Source organism: Podarcis bocagei, assembly GCF_964188305.1.
Source record: "Podarcis bocagei genome assembly, chromosome: 9".
NCBI lineage: Eukaryota > Metazoa > Chordata > Lepidosauria > Squamata > Lacertidae > Podarcis > Podarcis bocagei.
The window spans coordinates 37,638,496-37,656,529 of NC_138134.1; the positions used below are offsets into that span (position 1 = coordinate 37,638,496).

Sequence of the window (18,034 nt, forward strand, 5' to 3'; positions counted from 1 at the left end):
ATTGAGTTTCCTGCATTGCAGGATACTAGATGACCCTCGGGGTCCCTTCTAACTCTACAATTCTACCATTCTAAGCACAATGCATTACAACTGCTACAACAGGCAGAAACTAATAGCACCACACATTGCAATATTCAATATCTTTTAGAAAGAATCATTGTAACACAAACTGCCAAAAAGGGGGGAATCCTACTCATTTACAATTTAACTCAACACTTTTAACACCACTGTTGGCAGTCCCATCTACCTGACATTCTTTGGCTACCTTCATTATTTCATATCATTAAGACAATGCCATTCTTTTTTAGTAGACAAAAGTGCTACTAGAAACCTAGCTAAATCAATTATTCAAGCAGTCTAATTTGTCAGCAAAATATATCAACATCCCCTCTGCTACCCTTGCTTCTCAATCATTCTGTGAGAAATTTTCATCTGGGGCAGTTATAAAAACTGAACTGCAACTATATATTCCATGGGTTCCATTGCTGGTTGGTAAAATGGTAAACGTAAAGGACTCTTGTACGGTTAAATCCAGTCGAATTCGACCAGGGGGTGTGGCGCTCACCTCTGCTTTCAGGCAGAGGGAGCTGGTGTTTGTCCACAGACAGCTTTCCGGGTCGTGTGGCCAGTGTGACTAAACCACTTCTGGTACCACAGAACACCATGACAGAAACCAGAGCACACAGAAACACCGTTTACCTTCCTACCGCAGTGGTACCTATTTACTTCCTCGCGCTAATATGCTTTCAAACTGCTAGGTTGGCAGGAGCTGGAAAAGAGCAACGGGAGCCCACACCACTGCATGGATTCAAACGGCCAACCTTATCATAGGCAAGCCCAAGACACTCGGTAGTTTAGACCACAGCGCCACTCACCCCTGCTGGTTGACTGTACACTGATGTCATTGTGGGCAAGTACTAAGTGTCAAGTACAAGATCCAACATTGATGAAAATAGGGTGGTGTTTGGGCATCATTAGTGATGATGGCAGTGAACTTATGAACACCTTACTTTGTGGTCTCAAACACAAACAGGAGGTAGAAGATTCAGAATAGCATCAAGTGCATACTTTAATAAGGACATCCAGTAAGTGATGAAAACCACCCATTATACCTATTGCCACGCTTCCAATCTGTAATCCACTGCATTGCCATAAAGTACTGCCAGCTTCTACAGCCATGACACCAATACATCACAATCTCAGTGAGATTAAATAGGGCACCACCTCTCCCTATGAACTATGGCAATCAACAAAAAGTGCCTTCCCAGTACTATATCCAACCTGGAAGATGAACATGTTGACAAAAATATCCAGGGACACCTATAGCAATAGAATGACTATCTCCTCAGTAACTTTCTTTGTAACTAATCTTTTTGCCTGGCTGTAGTAGGAACAAGCAACAGTAACACTACTCAAATCGAGTAGTAACACTATTCAAACTGCAAAATAAAAGGGCAGGTTTCAGCAAATCATTACCCTTTGGTCTGAGTGGCTGCAGTAGATATAATGGCAGCAATTAAGAACTATGTGATTTGAATCATGGTTGCCAATCCACTACTAAAGCCAACCGTAGGCAGGCAAGCAATCATATGTGGATGCCTGAATATGGCTCTTTAGTTTATTCCCAAACCACTTGAAATTTTCAGTTTTGTAAAAAGGAAAATATAATTACCCTGACTTATTATTATTAATGTATTACTATTTAACCTTAAAATATTACATTTGCAAATAATGTTATAGTACATTTTTCTTAGATTCTCTAGGTTTAGGCTTAGATCCTGTTAACATTCTATCTTCACCACCTCTATTAGTAATATATGCTGCATGGTTAACCCATTTGCTGGTGTTCCAGACCATCTGTACAAATACCATTCTGTTGAGCTGTTACTGTGGATGAATCCATAATCCAGATCTTTAATAAACCCAGCACTGAGCACAGACACATTGGTGCCTTAGCCGGGTTTGCTGCTGACACCTGCCAATCTTGCTTTAATTGCAGATTGGTTAGTCATATAGCACATTCTGTTCTTAGCTTTTAGAGAAAAACATTCCATTTACATTTCCTACTGCTTAAAAGAGCAGCAGTGTGTATAAAGGTATTAAATATTTTTAATCCATGACTCCTGTTTAAATAGCTACTTTAAAACAGAAACATTAGAAAACTATGGAAGTGTTTGCGCCATTCCAGCTAATGCCAGCTGTTTTGTTAGCAGGATTTAATAACTAAACTAGAAAAGCCTGCCATATGCAAACACACAAGTTTTAAGCTGCAAAAATACTTTAAAATCTATTTTAATTATACCTCAGAAAAGAAGGCTTAAGTGTTCACATATCTTACAAATCTTATACCTTGGAGTGTTTCGAATGTTTCAAAAGCAACAGCATTAAAGCAATCCTGGCTAGTATAGGTGGTGGGCCCTCAATTTTTAAATTTGCAGATTTATGGATGTTTATGCATATTTATGGATTACTGAAGGAACTACCACACAAACAGGATCACTTTTCCTTTGCATCAGCCAATGCGGAGGGGAGGGGCAATCCTGCTTACGGCTCTGCTCAGGTGCACAAGAGAATTTAGAGAGCTTGTAGCAATCTTGTGTACCCAAGCCCACAGCTTAGCAGGATTGCTCACCCTTTGCAACAGCGATCCTGCTTTGTGCTGGGTTCCAAAAGCGCTGTTTGAAGCATGTATCCTTGAACGTTCAAAGGAGAGAGGGCTACTTCAAACAGTGCTTTTGAGAAATTCTTCAACACAGCCACTGCACTCCTGTTTTAGAGGGCCTGAGGTTCCCCACTGCTGCTACAGTTAATGAGAGTGGGCACTGTAACTGCTCCTTAATCTGCTAGGACACTACAGGACGAAGGGAAGGGAGTATGCTTGGGGACCTGGGAGTGGCAAGAGAGTAGCAGATGGCACAAGAGTTCAGTCAAGGTATCTGAAGGTTTACATTCCATTTAGCCTTGTCTTCCAAACTCCCTGGATTTCAATCAAAGTCAGGCTCCAACAGTTACTCCTAACATTCAGTGCTGAAGCTCCCTCAGTTCTCAGGCATGCTGCTTTGAGGACTGGCCAGCTACTTGGACTTGGGTTCTGCGGTGGCAAAACTATGGTCCCAGTTAAGTATGTGCAGCTAATTATTTCAGACATGCTTAAGTCAAGTCTCCTTAGAATCATAGCCATTGACACTGATGTGATCAATCTAAAGAAAGCAGACCGCAGCTTTAATCAGAATAATGGGTTTTGCTGTTGTTTTTATAACTATCATAAGTTTAAGGATACTTGGAGTTTGAACAGTCAAGGACCGACTGCCTGCCTGCCTGCCTGATTGATTGATTGATTGGTTAGTTAGCCACCCTTAATAAATATTCATTGGGTATCTTACAAACAAAACATTTATAAATGGAGAATGACATCCAATAGTGGCCACCCACTAGTGGACCAGGCTTCCACTGGTGAGACAAGACTTACCCTTCCTCTCCTTCCCTACCCACTGCAGCTCCCATACAGCCCAAAAGTTCAGGCCACAGAGAAGGGGAAGCTTGTATGGCATGGATGCCCCCCCATTATACTTTTTAGGAAAAGAATCCAAAAAGTCAGGAAAATGCTTTAATTTCATAGCTACAGCACCATGGCCAAGAAAGCCTTTTCCCTGGTAGACGACCGCCAGTGATCAGATGTCATGCAACCAGAGCAAGGCTTAAGGTTTGGGTATGCTATGCAGGAGGCAATCTTCCAGGAAACCTGCCCTAAGCCAGTTAGGGCTTGTCAGGTTGAAACCAGCACTTTAATTCCCAGGAATGAGCTGAGAGGCAGGAGTTGCATATATTGACAGACATTTCATCTCTAGGTCACTATTTCTAGGTGTGATCAGATTAAATGTATTTACTGCATACTGACTGCTTACCTCTGCACAAGTCATAGCAGACTAGTGCCCCCACTCATTAAAAATGGCCGCTCAACAACAAATTTTGATGCATGAATTTGAATACTATAGATTATATTTTTATTCATCGGCATGAAACTAACACCAATATCTCTATTCCTTCTCTAGAACTACAAAAGGATGCAAGATGCCCAAGTATAATGTATATACAATATTCAAATATTGCAAAGTTAGCAGCAAACCAGTGGTGAAGAAAAGTTTTAGTATTCAATGTTTTTCCAAGTTTTTAACAATCGTCTGTCATTCAATTTTCTACTGGATTTATGTACAGGTTTCAATTTTCTATTATTAAATAGATTTCTCTCAAGGAAGGTTGCCCAATCTTCTCTTAACAAATAAGCATACATTTAACACTAGCATTTAATGTGACACAACTCCACATTTCAGTAATTCAGAAAAAATGCCACCTGATACAAAACTGCTTATTGAAGAATATCTCAGTAACTCTCTTAACAGATTCATAAGCTTACAGGGCAGGCAACCCAGCACTGTCAATTTTCACAAATTGGAAACAGGACCCAGACTGGCAGGCATATTACTGACACCTAAATTGCCTAAAATGCAGCATGGCTTGATACACAACACCCTTATTACAGTGAATTTCCAAAGCAACCAAAAGATGGGTCCAATTATGGCATCAATACAAGCTCTTCTTCCAAGGGGAATGGAAGAAGAGCAAATCCCAGTGGACACACACGTTTGCAGCAAAGATGATGTAATGTATAGAGACAGAAAGGTATCCTCAGACAGAAGCTGAAACTTAGTAAACAGACCACACAGTACCTTGAACTGCTGTGCACTTCTTTCAAGTGTGTGTGTGTGTGTGTGTGCGCGCGCGCACACACACACACACACACACACAATGGCAAAAGAAACTGTAACAGTATCTCAGGTTGTTATCCATACATTTGCCACATTGATATGACAAAAAAAACCAACAAAACGGTACTGGCTATGAGTTAAGAATAGTCACTCAAGCACCTTGTGAAAATATAAATTTAGGATATACGTAAGCAAAACGAAGTTAAATATGCCACTACAGCTAATAAATCCATCCATCCTGACATACATCAAAAAATTCAAAGCCCTAATGTTTTTAAATCATTATACTTTAGGAATACTTAGTACCTGGTTATTTTGTCTAGTACAAAAACTACTTTTGACTTCTACCCTCAGATGCTGCTAATCTCTATAGGATTTCAGATGTTAGGATGAAATATTACAACTGAAAGTATTAAAAAGTGTAGCCTATGACAAACCAATGAAATTAATACAGTGGTACCTCGGGTTAAGTACTTAATTCGTTCCGGAGGTCTGTACTTAACCTGAAACTGTTCTTAACCTGAAGCACCACTTTAGCTAATGGGGCCTCCTGCTGCCGCCGCCCCGCCGGAGCACGATTTCTTTTCTCATCCTGAAGCAAAGTTCTTAACCTGAAGCACTATTTTCGAGTTAGCGGAGTCTGTAACCTGAAGTGTATGTAACCTGAAGCGTATGTAACCCGAGGTACCACTGTAGTGTTAAGCTACTATTAAGTATTAAACCACTAACTTTAGATATACAGCTATAGATTGCAAACATAGTACAGTCGTACCTTGGATCCCAAATGCCTTGCAACTCAAATGTTTTGGCTCCCGAACGCCACAAACCCGGAAGTGAGTGTTCCGGTTTGCGAACGTTCTTTGGAAGCCAAACGACTGGCGCAGCTTCTGTGGCTTCTGATTGAGTGCAGGAAGCTCCTGAAGCCAATCGGAAAACGTGCCTTGGCTGTCGAACATTTTCAGAAGTCGAACAGATTCCATTCGACAACTAAGGTACGACTGTAACACAGTATTTAACTACTACTCTTAATATTTTTTTATTTACAGAATTGTATTAATGGTGTGAAGTCAAGCTTATATATTGATCTTCACCTTTCCTGAACAGTACATAAAAAGATACAGTAGTCTCTGATGCACTATCTATCTTACTAGTAAAAAATAATTCACCTTACACATATCTTTTACAAATACAAACCAAGCCCTACGAGGAACAGTTGAGGGAGTTGGGTATGTTTCGCCTGGTAAAGAAGGGACTGAGAGGAGACATGAGAGCCATCTTCAAACATCTAAAGGGCTGTCACAACAATAAGCAAGCTTATTTTTTCCTGCTCCAGAGGCTAGGACCTGAACCAACAGATTCAAGTTATAAGAAAGGAGATTCTAACTAACCATCAGGAATAACCTTCTGACAGTAAGAGCTGTTCCACGGTGAAACAGACTCCCACCACAAGTGGTGGGCTCTCCTTCCTTGGATGTTTTTAAGCAGAGGTTGGATAGAGCTACCTGTCATGTATAATCTAGTGAGATTCCTGCATTGCAGGGGGCTGCACTAGACGGCCCTGGCGATTCCTTCCAACTCTACAATTATATGATTCTATGACCCAGAATTTGGAGCTGGATTAGTTTAAAAATATTGTGGCCCTTATTTGACCCACAAGGCTGTTATTGACAAACCATGCAGACACCGACATGGTATCAAAAGAACAACTAGGAGCTTAAAGTGAGCTCCTGTTATTTAGCTGGAGCATGGCACGCTTCTACCAACCATCAGCTGATGAATGGTGGAAGCACATCTTGGCCCAGGAGCAGAAAGTGGTTTGCACTGAAACTTCTGCGAAAGTGAATGGGGGCAGGGGACAACTCCATTTTAGCAGTGGTTTCAATACAAATCATTTCTTGCTCCTGTAGCAACCCTCTTTGAAGGTGCAAGTTCACCTTCAAAGAGGCTCATCACCTGACATCATTGACAACTGTGAAATATGGCCTGTGAGGGTTAGGGGAGGTTTCCACCCCTGTTGCAGTCTATGCATACCCCCTAATGCTTACATAACTGTGTTGGGTTCACTGCCACGTGTGCAAATGGGGTTAAAATAGCGATTGACAACTGCTGTGATAGTATAGAATGTTCATAAACAGTAAAAATTCAGGTAGTAAAAGTGTCAACATTCATGAAAGGAGAAATGAGGCAGAGAAGAGTGGGTTTCAGGAAGCTCCAAAGTGAACCTTGTGCTCTCCTGCCAGGGACAGCTTTTCTATTTATGTTGAGTTGAAAACATCAAAGCATCTACATATATTACACACAGAGACATATTATATTTAGTATCCTTTTATCAACCAGCGTTCCAGTAAGATGCCTTCTGATGTTGTGTATTTGGCATTCTCAGAGGCCACTACAGTCATAATTTCACACAAACACACCATGATTGCAATTTAAAATAAAAACAGTTATGCTATAGTGATTATGCTATTACTACCTTAAATTTGTATGCAAGATAAAGCACTGGAAGGATAATATAACCATAATAATTATATGTTTTATGCATGTTTTTCACTGCTTGCTTACAATAGTCTAAAAATCATAATTCTGTGACATAAAATTAACTCTTACTAGCTAGTTCATAACAAAATATCACACTGTTTAAATTTTAAACAAGTGAAAATACTGCCACAAATAATTAAAGTAATTCCGTAAGTCCCTCCCCTCCAGCTTCCATTCCACTTTCTGTTTCAACACCTTCTGTATTTTAGGAACGTGTGGTTTCTATAGTATCTTTAGGTGCAACTAATATAGAGCAGAATCAAAATAATCTGTTTTATAACAGTACGACCTACAAATATTCAGCTTGTATCAGAGCCATTATCTACAAACTTCTGCTTCAAAATGCAACAGCTAAAGAGTAAGATAGAGACACTGGTTGGGTAATGGATATTAAATGAGGACATAAATGGAGAATGTTCTGTTCAATGTAAGTACTTTATCATTTCTGTATGTCATATATTGATACCACATGACAAATTCTAACAACAAAATACACCACCACAGGAAATGAATTATTATTTTTTTAAGGTAAAAACTGAAATGCAAGTAATGGTGATGTCACTAGGCTCTATCTACATTCAGTTTGTGTGATTTTAACTGAAGGTAAACTGTGTATCATATAGTGTAACAGAATGGATGCAGCACAAATTTAGCAACAGCAAACTAGTATTAAGACATTAGTTACACTCCAAAGGGGGGAGGGGTAAAGGGTTAGAGGACCATACACATAAGTTACAATACCTGCTGTTTAGTGCATTCCTGTGAGCCAAAATGAAATGAATGCCATATAGGAGGAAAGGAAAAGATGAACATTATCAGAGATGCTCAAAACATATAGTACTATTATGAAACTAATGCTATTATGTAAGGAAGGTTCTTAAATGGACTTATGAGTTTGGTGTAGATACTCTCCCTGACCCATATGGCCACTTAACATACAACAGTATAATAGCAGCATTGCTAGTATTTGTCAAGCACTTTCCTTTAAAACATAACATAGATTCACTTCTCTGTCATTGTGTACACTAGACTTTGAAACACAGTCAGCCGAACACATACTATCTCAATCAGTATATCTACATATTATAACCCTAAAAGAAACTAGAACACTGTAAAGAAATTCATATTTTATTTGGGAGCCATGTTTTCCTGCCTTGATATGTATAGCACAAAAAGGAAGACTTGCATCTCTAAACTCTCTGTGGGTACATATGAGAAAACCATATCTAAAATGAGGTTCTTTGCATGTTCCTACCATGTGTTTGGAGAGGCACGTCTTCCCACAAACAAACTGATTAACTTTGAGTAATGGGAACATATGATCATAAATTAACATTTTCCTTTTAGTCATTCATAAAACTGATCAAGAAGTATGCCATATTAGTACACCACAAATCAACTTATTAGATTTCAGTAAATTGTTCATAATAAAATTACAATGAAAGTTGGGGTTACATCAAAACCTGAAAAATCAAGCCTTCTGTCATACAAGCAAAACACCTAAGTATTGTAGAATCTCACAAGACATATAAGAAAAGACATGGACAATTAACAAGAGACATAGTTAAACCTTTAGGTGCTAACAGTTGCAGGTGGAATTGTAGATGGAAATTGACAAGAATTTTTAAATTCTTAATTAAATTCCTAATTTAATTAATTTAATTTTAATTAACTCCTAATTTTTAGGAAAGGAAACAGTGGGAAATCCTGAGTACTTTAAAATCCGAGAGAGCACATGAAGAATCTCAAATGGCTATGTACTCCTGAGGCTTTATATTGTGAGGAACTCTGAGTTCCTACAGAGTTAATCACAAACACTAAAGAATAGCTCACATAGTCATTTTGGGAGACTTTTATTCCCTGCATGAAGAACTGTATTCTATATCAGCTCAGGAATACAATTATGTGAAGATAAATCATGTGAACTAGCAATATATAGGGAGATGCTGATTCCCTTTTCATAACATTGTGAAATGTTTCTGGTTTGTCAAGTCTTCGAGTGAAACTATATTTTTTGAGGTGCTTATAGTAGTTTTAAATGTTTGTTTTACTTGATTGTATACCTCTCTGGAGCTTTGAGAAAGGAACTATTAAAATACTTGTTAAATATGCAACACAGCATCAATATACGTGATTGTGAGGGTTTTTTCTTGCCACACAACAATACTGAGTATTATTATTTATAGAAATATGGTGGCACTGCCTTTTGCTCCTCAAGGCAATTCAGATTAACAAAACAAATTCTTAATATTAGAAAAAAGTGAAAGCAAACAAACTACAATAAAAACAAAGTAAGAAACAAATATAACTTACGAGTTAAAACTCATTAAAAGCCTGATGAAATAAAAATGTATTGACTGCCATATAAAAACCATTTATAATGAGGCCAGTCAAGCCTCTATCAGGAGAAAGATACAGAGATAAGGAAAGGCCCAATCTCACGCTACCAATTACTCTTCGTAGCAAAACAGAACAGGGCTTCAGATGATGACTGATAGGCATCTTCATGCAGAAAGATGCAGTCCCAAGGAGGACATTCTGGTCCCAAGACATTTATAATTTTATAGGTATGTGTAAATTTCGTAATTCCCCATACAATTATGTACTAGAATACTGTTTGCATAATGGAAAGTGCTAATATGAATAGCATTGGTGCCAAATGTGCAGCTGATACTGTGAATTAGTAAGAAACAATACTTGATGATGATGATGATCATATTTGCACATAGAACACAAATATGGGTTTTTCCTTTTTGAAAATCAGTGTTCACAATTTTGTAATTCTACGCTACAGTGATGAACTGTGAAGACTTTTCTCCATCAGTCTGAGAATGCAGAATAATTATAACTTGAAGGCTAAAGCAATATAGACATAATGCTCTCTCAGATGATAAAGGCATGGTGTAGATTTGTTAGAACAATTTGATATTAGTCACATCAGTATAAACAACCCGCTCTGGTCTACTTCTCATGCTGAGAAGAGATAAAGCAAAATAATGGCCTAAATAGATGATAGTGCTTCAAGAAGAAGTGGCTATTCACAGAACTTAATGTTTCAGTGATTGGTTTATTGATGTCTTTTAAACTAAATAAAGTCAGCAGAATTATCTATTACAGAGATCAAATTTGAATAAAGTGTTTTAAGCTGGCATTTTGAAGCTGATCTGCTCCAAAAGCAGTATTTCTAAACTATTCCAACAACAGATAATATACTCTTAACTACAAGTTCAGTTTCTTCTTTCTAGCTGCTAAAGAATCTCCTACACATGAAATTTTAAGAAAGGCAAATTGTGGCCACGTGAATCTTTCACAAAATGAGAATGAGCATTTGGCAATTGCTAATATTCAAATTTGTTACACTATCAAAATAATTTGGACGGCTTACCGTGTGATAACCTCTAGGTAATGGTGGTTTCCCTACAGGATAAGCATCCACAGTGTCGATAATTGTTTGTCTTTCTCCTTTTTGATTGATTTTCCTAAATCTCCGTCGAGATTGTCTATGAGATGCTTGTCGCTGGAAATATTCTTCATTTTCATCCATATAATCCACCTGATAAAAAGGCATATTTAATAGCAAAAAATTACATTTTGTAATATGATAAAAATAAATAAGGTTATGGATGGCCTCTTCACTGCTACAATTAGAAAGCACGGGTATTCATTTCAGTTTGAAATAGAACACATGAAATGGTACTCTCACAGAAATCAGCAGTAAGTAGTTATAAAACTTTCTGCATTTTCCACAGTAGAAGCTATTCCTACATAGTGAGAATGAGCAGACATAATTCTTAAGACAATTATTCAGCTGACATTCATAATTTCTACAACTGACCTACTGTGCGTGTGCACACCTATGTATTTAGAAGTGTCTGTTTTTTACTCTCATACAGAAAGCTAGTTTCTTACTGGGGAGGAAAAAAAGAATATTTCTGAAGGAAGCAAACTTGAAGCTTTCCGGCTGATCTCAATAAGCCATTGGGGAGCTACCCCTCCCATCCTGTGGGAGCCAGCTCTTCTAAAACACAGCATCCTATTTCCTCTAAAGCAAGCAAAATTTTAAAAAGAAAAAAGAAAGATTTGAAGGAAAACTGCACAAGTGTACTATAATAATGTCAACCCCCACAAAAAATCTTCTGATACACACCTACAACAAGTATTGTATTTTGCATCTTGCACACAGCAGTTTCTGTTTTGGAGATGGTAGAAATCTGGATGCTCAGCTGCTAAGGTAACACTGTATTTGATAAGGCTCTGAGCTATGACAAAGCATGCAACAACTATTTTATAAAGAACTCTGTGCCAGTTCTGAATGCTACTGCAAGTATTGTGTGAGGTAGTATTAGCTGCAATACTGTATTGTGAGGCTCTACACCCACTGCTTGAAATATGGAAGAGGGGTAATGCCCTTGTTTCATATGGTGATTAATCCAATTATAGCAGGGCGAGCAGAAATCAGTCACCAAAAGGAAGTATTTAAAAATGTAAATGTTCCCTATACGTAGCGACAAGATTTTTTACTTAGAATTTGTAGAGTTGGAAGGTGCCATGAGAGTCATCTAGTCCAACCCAAAACATTTCCCTTTACAAAACAAAAGCAAAAAACCTACAAAAACAATAAGGTACAAAATAATTATGTAATGGATTTTGCAATGCCTGAAATGTAAGGGGGGGAGAGAGAAAACGGGAGGTCTTGAAGGAAACTGAATGGTCAGACCAGACCAAGCTGAAAAGTAGGTTGTAGAGCTTCCTAAAAGGTCACTTTATGAATTTGCTAGTAGATAAATTAATTGTGTGCTAAGAAGGCCTATGTAAGAAAGTTTCTTTGCACAAAAATGAATTTATTCGCTCTACTGCCCACTAAAATAGATATTCTGACAGTATCTCCAGGTGTGTTGCTAAATCCAGCTATCTTAAAGAAATCTTACAAAACTAGGATTCCTTATTCAACACTGAATTTTAATCTGTGTAACAGATAAAATATAGTTATCCTGTATGCATACCTATTGTACACATAATGACTTGGATTCTAAGGCAAGTTAACTTAAGAAAGTTCACGGGAAGAAAGTTTCCCATACCCTCATTCCCTCTGCAGCCACTTGTGCCTAAAGAAACTTGTTCAGACAACTGGGGGTGTGGGCTCCTCCTGAGCAACATGGGATGGGATCCAGAGAGCTATCTAGCACCGTTCTATATAAACACAAACACCCTTTCTAGACAAGTTTTTCAAGGGTTGCAGGTGGATGCAGGAGACAGGAGTTCTAGAATCATAGACTGCGGGGAAGGGACATAGAACTTTCTTTCCATGGTCTTCCTTAAATTAACCTATTTTAAAACCCAAGCAACTAACTCGTTTTAAAGATGGCAAATGATACACTTCTCAAATACATAACTGTACATTTCCTTAACACGGACATTCATCTAGTTATGCTTACCACAATCATTTCAGATGGCTCTAGAACAATGCATTCACAGCCACGTCTGAAGCTTCCTGCAGAACGTTTGCCAAAACTGAAAGAGGACAGAAAATACTTTGAGCAAAACCAAGTCTATAAAGCTACAATTTTAAAATTTAATGCTACGCACATGACAAAACCACATTTTCAATCAAGTTTCGTCTTCTTCTGAGGCAATATCAGGGGTGGGAGTGTATTGACAATACAAATTAGACTTAAAGGCTGCTTAAAATTTATGGGATTCTTCATTTTGTATTTTTGGCACACATGTTTCATAGTAGAAATTTGTCCCATTACTTTCTCCAATACTATACTGTTGAATACAAAGGCACATGGATCCAAATGTAAAATGTAAGACATTAGGACCACTCTTAAAATAGAAAAACTCAAAACGTTTATTCTCACCTCTGCACAAATTTTGCTTGTACTGATAAAATGCAAGTCACTTGTAAAAATCTGTTAAACCACTAAGAACCTGTCTTTATATAGCTGAAATGTCAATAATTAGAAACTGCTATACTTGCCCAGCATCACAATGCCGTTATGCTAGCATTATGAGGACTATATTACACAGCAATCACTGTAGTAGAAAGGCAGGTTCTGGTTACTGGAGGAAAATGTTCGTAATCTTTGCCACTCCCTTTTCCTCTCAACCTGAATCCATCTGTGCCTCACAATATATGTGGAATTTCAGGTCTTTCAGCTCCAGAGCAGGAGTTCTCAAACCTTGTAGCCCCAGGGCCCACTTCAGATGGCTGAAAATTACTGAGGTCAGCCAGAGACAAAATGGTGGCGCAGGAGCAGAAGCAGTTACAAAATAGTGGGCAAGTTTGACAATCAACTGGCAATAATGGACATCACTTTCTACTAATATGTCATCCATCTTTGGAAATGTGTAAATTCTTCACCACTGTGTTTTCCTTGCGGTGAGCAGTTCCATCGATTAACTTTCCTCAAGCTAAGCACAGAAATTTGCTATGGAGGTATTGTGGCTGAGTGTCCCCATTTTAGGCAGAATTTGCTGATCTGATGAAGGTGGCTTTTTCTTTTTTCTTTTTCCCTTCCTACCCCCACATGCCTCCCATCTCCTGTAATTTCTTCTATTCACCTTTTACATTCAACTTGAACCTTAATCTCCTCCAACTGCTAATAGTGTCTTTCATCCCTCCTCTCTGTTTTTTTATATTCACTTCTTCCTCCTACAACACCTTTCCTTCCTTATCCCTTTCATTTCTATCCCCCGTTTGTTGTACTATTTTTTTTTTATTAACATTCATGGCGAATATTAACATTTTAGCTTCCTTCCTAATTTTCTTCAACACTTCCTGTGGTGGTTTCTCCTCAGATAACTTCCTTTTCCTTTTCTTTCTTCCTTGAACTCTTCTCCCTGCCACCATTGCTCCAGCTTGCGCTGGAATCGGCTGAAGGCTATGTCATAACTTGGGGGCAGGGAAGGCAAGTGAAGAGGCACTGGGCAGGCTATGGCACTGAAGCCCACTTGAACATTGCCTAAAGCCCACTGGTGCATCCTGGCCCACTGTCTGAGAAACACTGCTCCGCAACCACACTTCTTTGCTCATGGCATTCACCTTCACACTTTCCATCCTTCAGTCAGCAACTTTAATTGATTAAATCAATTAGTTATTGCACTCATACTACGAAGGCTGAATTTTGAATATCAACAAGAGCCTCTAGGTCAGGGTTACCCAAATGCCAGAGTACAAAGTTATCAAACCTGAATTTTTAGGAATGTAAATGAAATAAAGTCAAGAAATGTCAATATATAATCAAGATTTATTAATCATCAAACAAAATTACTAAGAATCATCTTATTAAATACAGAGATCCCGCACTGGCAAGGAAGGTGCACTCTGTATAAGTCAATTCCCTTTATTTATGAGGCTCGCAATTCCTAATTAATTTTTGCACTATAACTTGTGAACTTCTTTTCCACCCTAGGCCCTTTTCAAAGCATGCTTTTGACTCCATGCTCTTTATTCTCCCCATGCGGTCCCACTGGTCAAATGGGGTCACTCTTCACAGCACAAATGGAAAGCAGCACTGTCATGCAAGAGACCACCTTGAGATTGGTCACGTAAGCCAAATCATCATCATCACCACCATTTTATTATTTATACACCACCCATCTGACTGGTGTAGTAAAATTGTATCACACAGAGGGAAGGGAATAAACAGTCTTGGTATAGTAATTCTGTTGTCGTCCCGGTACTAGGATTGCCCGGGGTGTCTGTGTGTTCCTGCTCCCATGGAAAAGCATTCACATCCCTTGTAACAGTTCTACCTTTACCTCTAATCCTACAAGCCCATGAAACTTATTTGATTCCAAATTTGAATAGGTCAGCTGTCTTGAGGTGGAAATGCAGGCTCGTTAAACAAACCATGCTTTGTGGTGGGAACTGAATGATATTTCACCACCTTAAGTGATCGTGGGATCAGTTAAAATTACACCTGAAAATTATATGTCAGCTAAATTAGACAGCAGTTTATACAGATATTTGCTGCTCAAATTAATCTGCAGGGACTCCAACATTTATTTTTGCGTTTAGACTGAGAGTATGCTGAGTGATACAGACGGATAGAAGTATCATAATTTTTCTTTGGGACTATGATTCAAAGGCTGACTAGGAATGCCATGGGGAACAGACAGCAGCAAGAATGCTATGTCATGAGACAGGATGACCTAATTCTGCATCACCCCATCCCCCGTCCTGGGTAGACAGTCAGACTTAACCCATGGCACCAATTAGGAATTAAGGAATGCTGGGAAGAAATGCAAGAGTAGAACCTCTCCCAATCTCAGAAATCTCCCTCTCCCATAGGACCATATTCCTAAAATGACCATATTCCTTCTTGTTATCTCTTAGCACCTTTAGATACTACTGACCATTGTATTCTCAAGAGGTTCTGTGAGTTAGGAATCGGAGCCATGACATCATGGTGGTTTTGCTCCAAGCTGCAGGGATGTTTCCAGAGAATGGCACAGGGAATTCCAAACTCTGCAGCATTCCATTTATTTAAGGGCTTTATGCACTGCTTCTCAGTATATGTCTCAAAGACATTTTCAAAAAACATGTACAATACACAAAACTGATATCATAGATTAAAAGATCAAGAAACAGAACCATTAAAACAACTTTAATAATACAAACAACCTGGCATCTGAAACTTAGTAAGGACAGTGCTGCCTGATTTCTAATGGAGGAAGTTCCATAGAGTTGGGCACACTACACTTAAAGCACAACTTCTGGTTGTCATGAAACATCCTTTTGGTCCATGGGGGAGGGAGTGTCATTAATAGTGCCTCCATCCAGTTATGCTGTGGCATCCTGCAAGATTTAATCTTGTCCCACATGCTATTTAACATCAGTATGAAGCTGCCAAGAGCAGTCATCCAGAGATCTGGGGCTCATTGCCACCAATATGCAGATGATACCCAGGTCTATTTCTCCATACCATTTGAACCAGATGAAGCTGTTTTATGCTAAACCACTCCCTGGGGGCAGGGGTTGAATGAGGTCCAATAACTTAGGCTGAAACCTGGCACGATAGGTTGATATATGGTTCTTGTATACAGGAATTAAATGAATGGTGTGCTCTTGATTATCTCTCTCTCTCTCTCTCTCTCTCTCTCTCACACACACACACACACACACACAGTAGCAAGGGGTGCCTATTTCCAGCTCTGGCTGATACACCACTTACATCTGTTGCTGGACTGGGATGGACTTGCCTTGGTGGCTCATGTTAAGAGCACTGTAATGTAATCTCTGTGGGGCTACCCATGAAGTCAATCCAGAAACTATAGCAAGAGCAGAACTCAACCTCCAGAGGGCTAACTGATGCACCTGTTGCGATGATGCAATGGCACTTTTTCACTCTGGCACCGTTGGACTGGCCCTCACTTAAATATAGTGCAACCACCTCACAGTACACCAGTTACACAAATTTCTACAAATTACCTCAGATTATCTAGTGGGGGAATTGTGTGAGGGAAAACTTCATGATTTGGAGTCTCAGGCAGGATTTGATCAAACAAACAAGAAGGATTTTATTAAACAAAGGAAGTTTATGACACAAAGCGGGTAAAACAAAGGATACTTCAGGTTATAATGTTATTTCAGGTAACCGTTTACCTAATAATATTGATACTAAATCTAACTGATGTTATGGATTTCTAATCAAGCACAACTTCTTTTAAACTTCAGTTGCTTGTGTTCAGTTACTTCGCTTCAGGTAGATGTCACAGGTTTGTTGTTGTTTTTTTAGACTAAAGGGTAAATGCTCAGCTTATTTCTAGTTCTTTCACTTCAGTTCTTTCTCAGTTGAACAGCTGTTGCCGCTTAATACTTTGGTTCTTAAACAAGGTGGTACTTCCTGTCAGTTACACGCCCCTTTGACAACCCTATTCCTGAGCTATTCCAAGTAACAGGCCCAAGGGATCACCACACCCCTCTTAGCTGGTTTGGGAGTATTCTCTTTTTGTAGCAGAATCTCTCCCCTCCTAACTGGAATAAGACCTAAGTAGACTGTATCTTTCCAGCTTCTACTTCTCCTGGCTCGGCCTCAGCCTCCCAGTTAACTCTTGGCCTATTACTCTCATAGGACACCACACACTGTCCTTCACACTAAGCTCAGAGACTCCTTTCTGTAGCTTTTGATATATTCCTCAGATGTTTCTACCCAGAACCAACTCTCTCTCCTCTCACTCCCTATCTCCCAACCTGAAACCTGTCTCTCCAAATCCTCTCCTTTTCAACTCCCTCTCCTGGAACCCCGGCCAATCAAAAGCTGCCATTCGTTAACCATTTAGTGGCAGGGGAAAAGGAAAAGAAAACACTTGGTGACCCAACCTGCCCAGCAAAACAAACTTTTCCGTCACACCTGTGCATATTACATATGTTTTGCAGGATCTGCGTTGGCCACCGCTTTGTTAGTAAGCTCAATTCAAGGTGTTAATATTGACATAATAAAGCCCTGAACACCTTTTCCCTGTATAAACGGGGGGGGGGGAGGGGAAGGCTTTCACTGATACAAGGCTTCTATGAAGTGGCACCCTTACTGTGGAACGCCCTCTCTCTAGATGCAAACATGACTCTTACACTTTGGGGCTTCTAACATCCAGTTGAGAATTATTTGTTAGCACAGGCCTCTGTTGGAAATTGAATGTTCAAGGTCCTGTTACTACTGTAACAAAGAACTGGTTTGAGGATCATAGAAAGTGTACTCTTTCACTGTTAGTTTTAACACTTTGAT

At 39.1% G+C, this 18,034-nt stretch overlaps 1 protein-coding gene across 4 annotated transcripts in view; it reads right to left on the reverse strand.

Moving 5' to 3' along the window:
* The window catches only part of RAPGEF2 (Rap guanine nucleotide exchange factor 2), a 162,881-nt gene that overhangs the window by 67,748 nt on the left and 77,099 nt on the right, over positions 1-18,034 (reverse strand). For 3 of the 4 annotated variants that reach the window (XM_081208649.1, XM_081208650.1, XM_081208647.1), the window contains exons 5-7: positions 12,740-12,815; positions 10,690-10,857; positions 8,046-8,063 (exon numbers count right to left, since the gene is read on the reverse strand). In XM_081208649.1, the coding sequence (XP_081064775.1) occupies positions 8,046-8,063; positions 10,690-10,857; positions 12,740-12,815 (262 nt within the window). The remainder of the gene's footprint in view (positions 1-8,045; positions 8,064-10,689; positions 10,858-12,739; positions 12,816-18,034) is intronic. The other variant, XM_081208648.1, reaches the window with a different exon arrangement.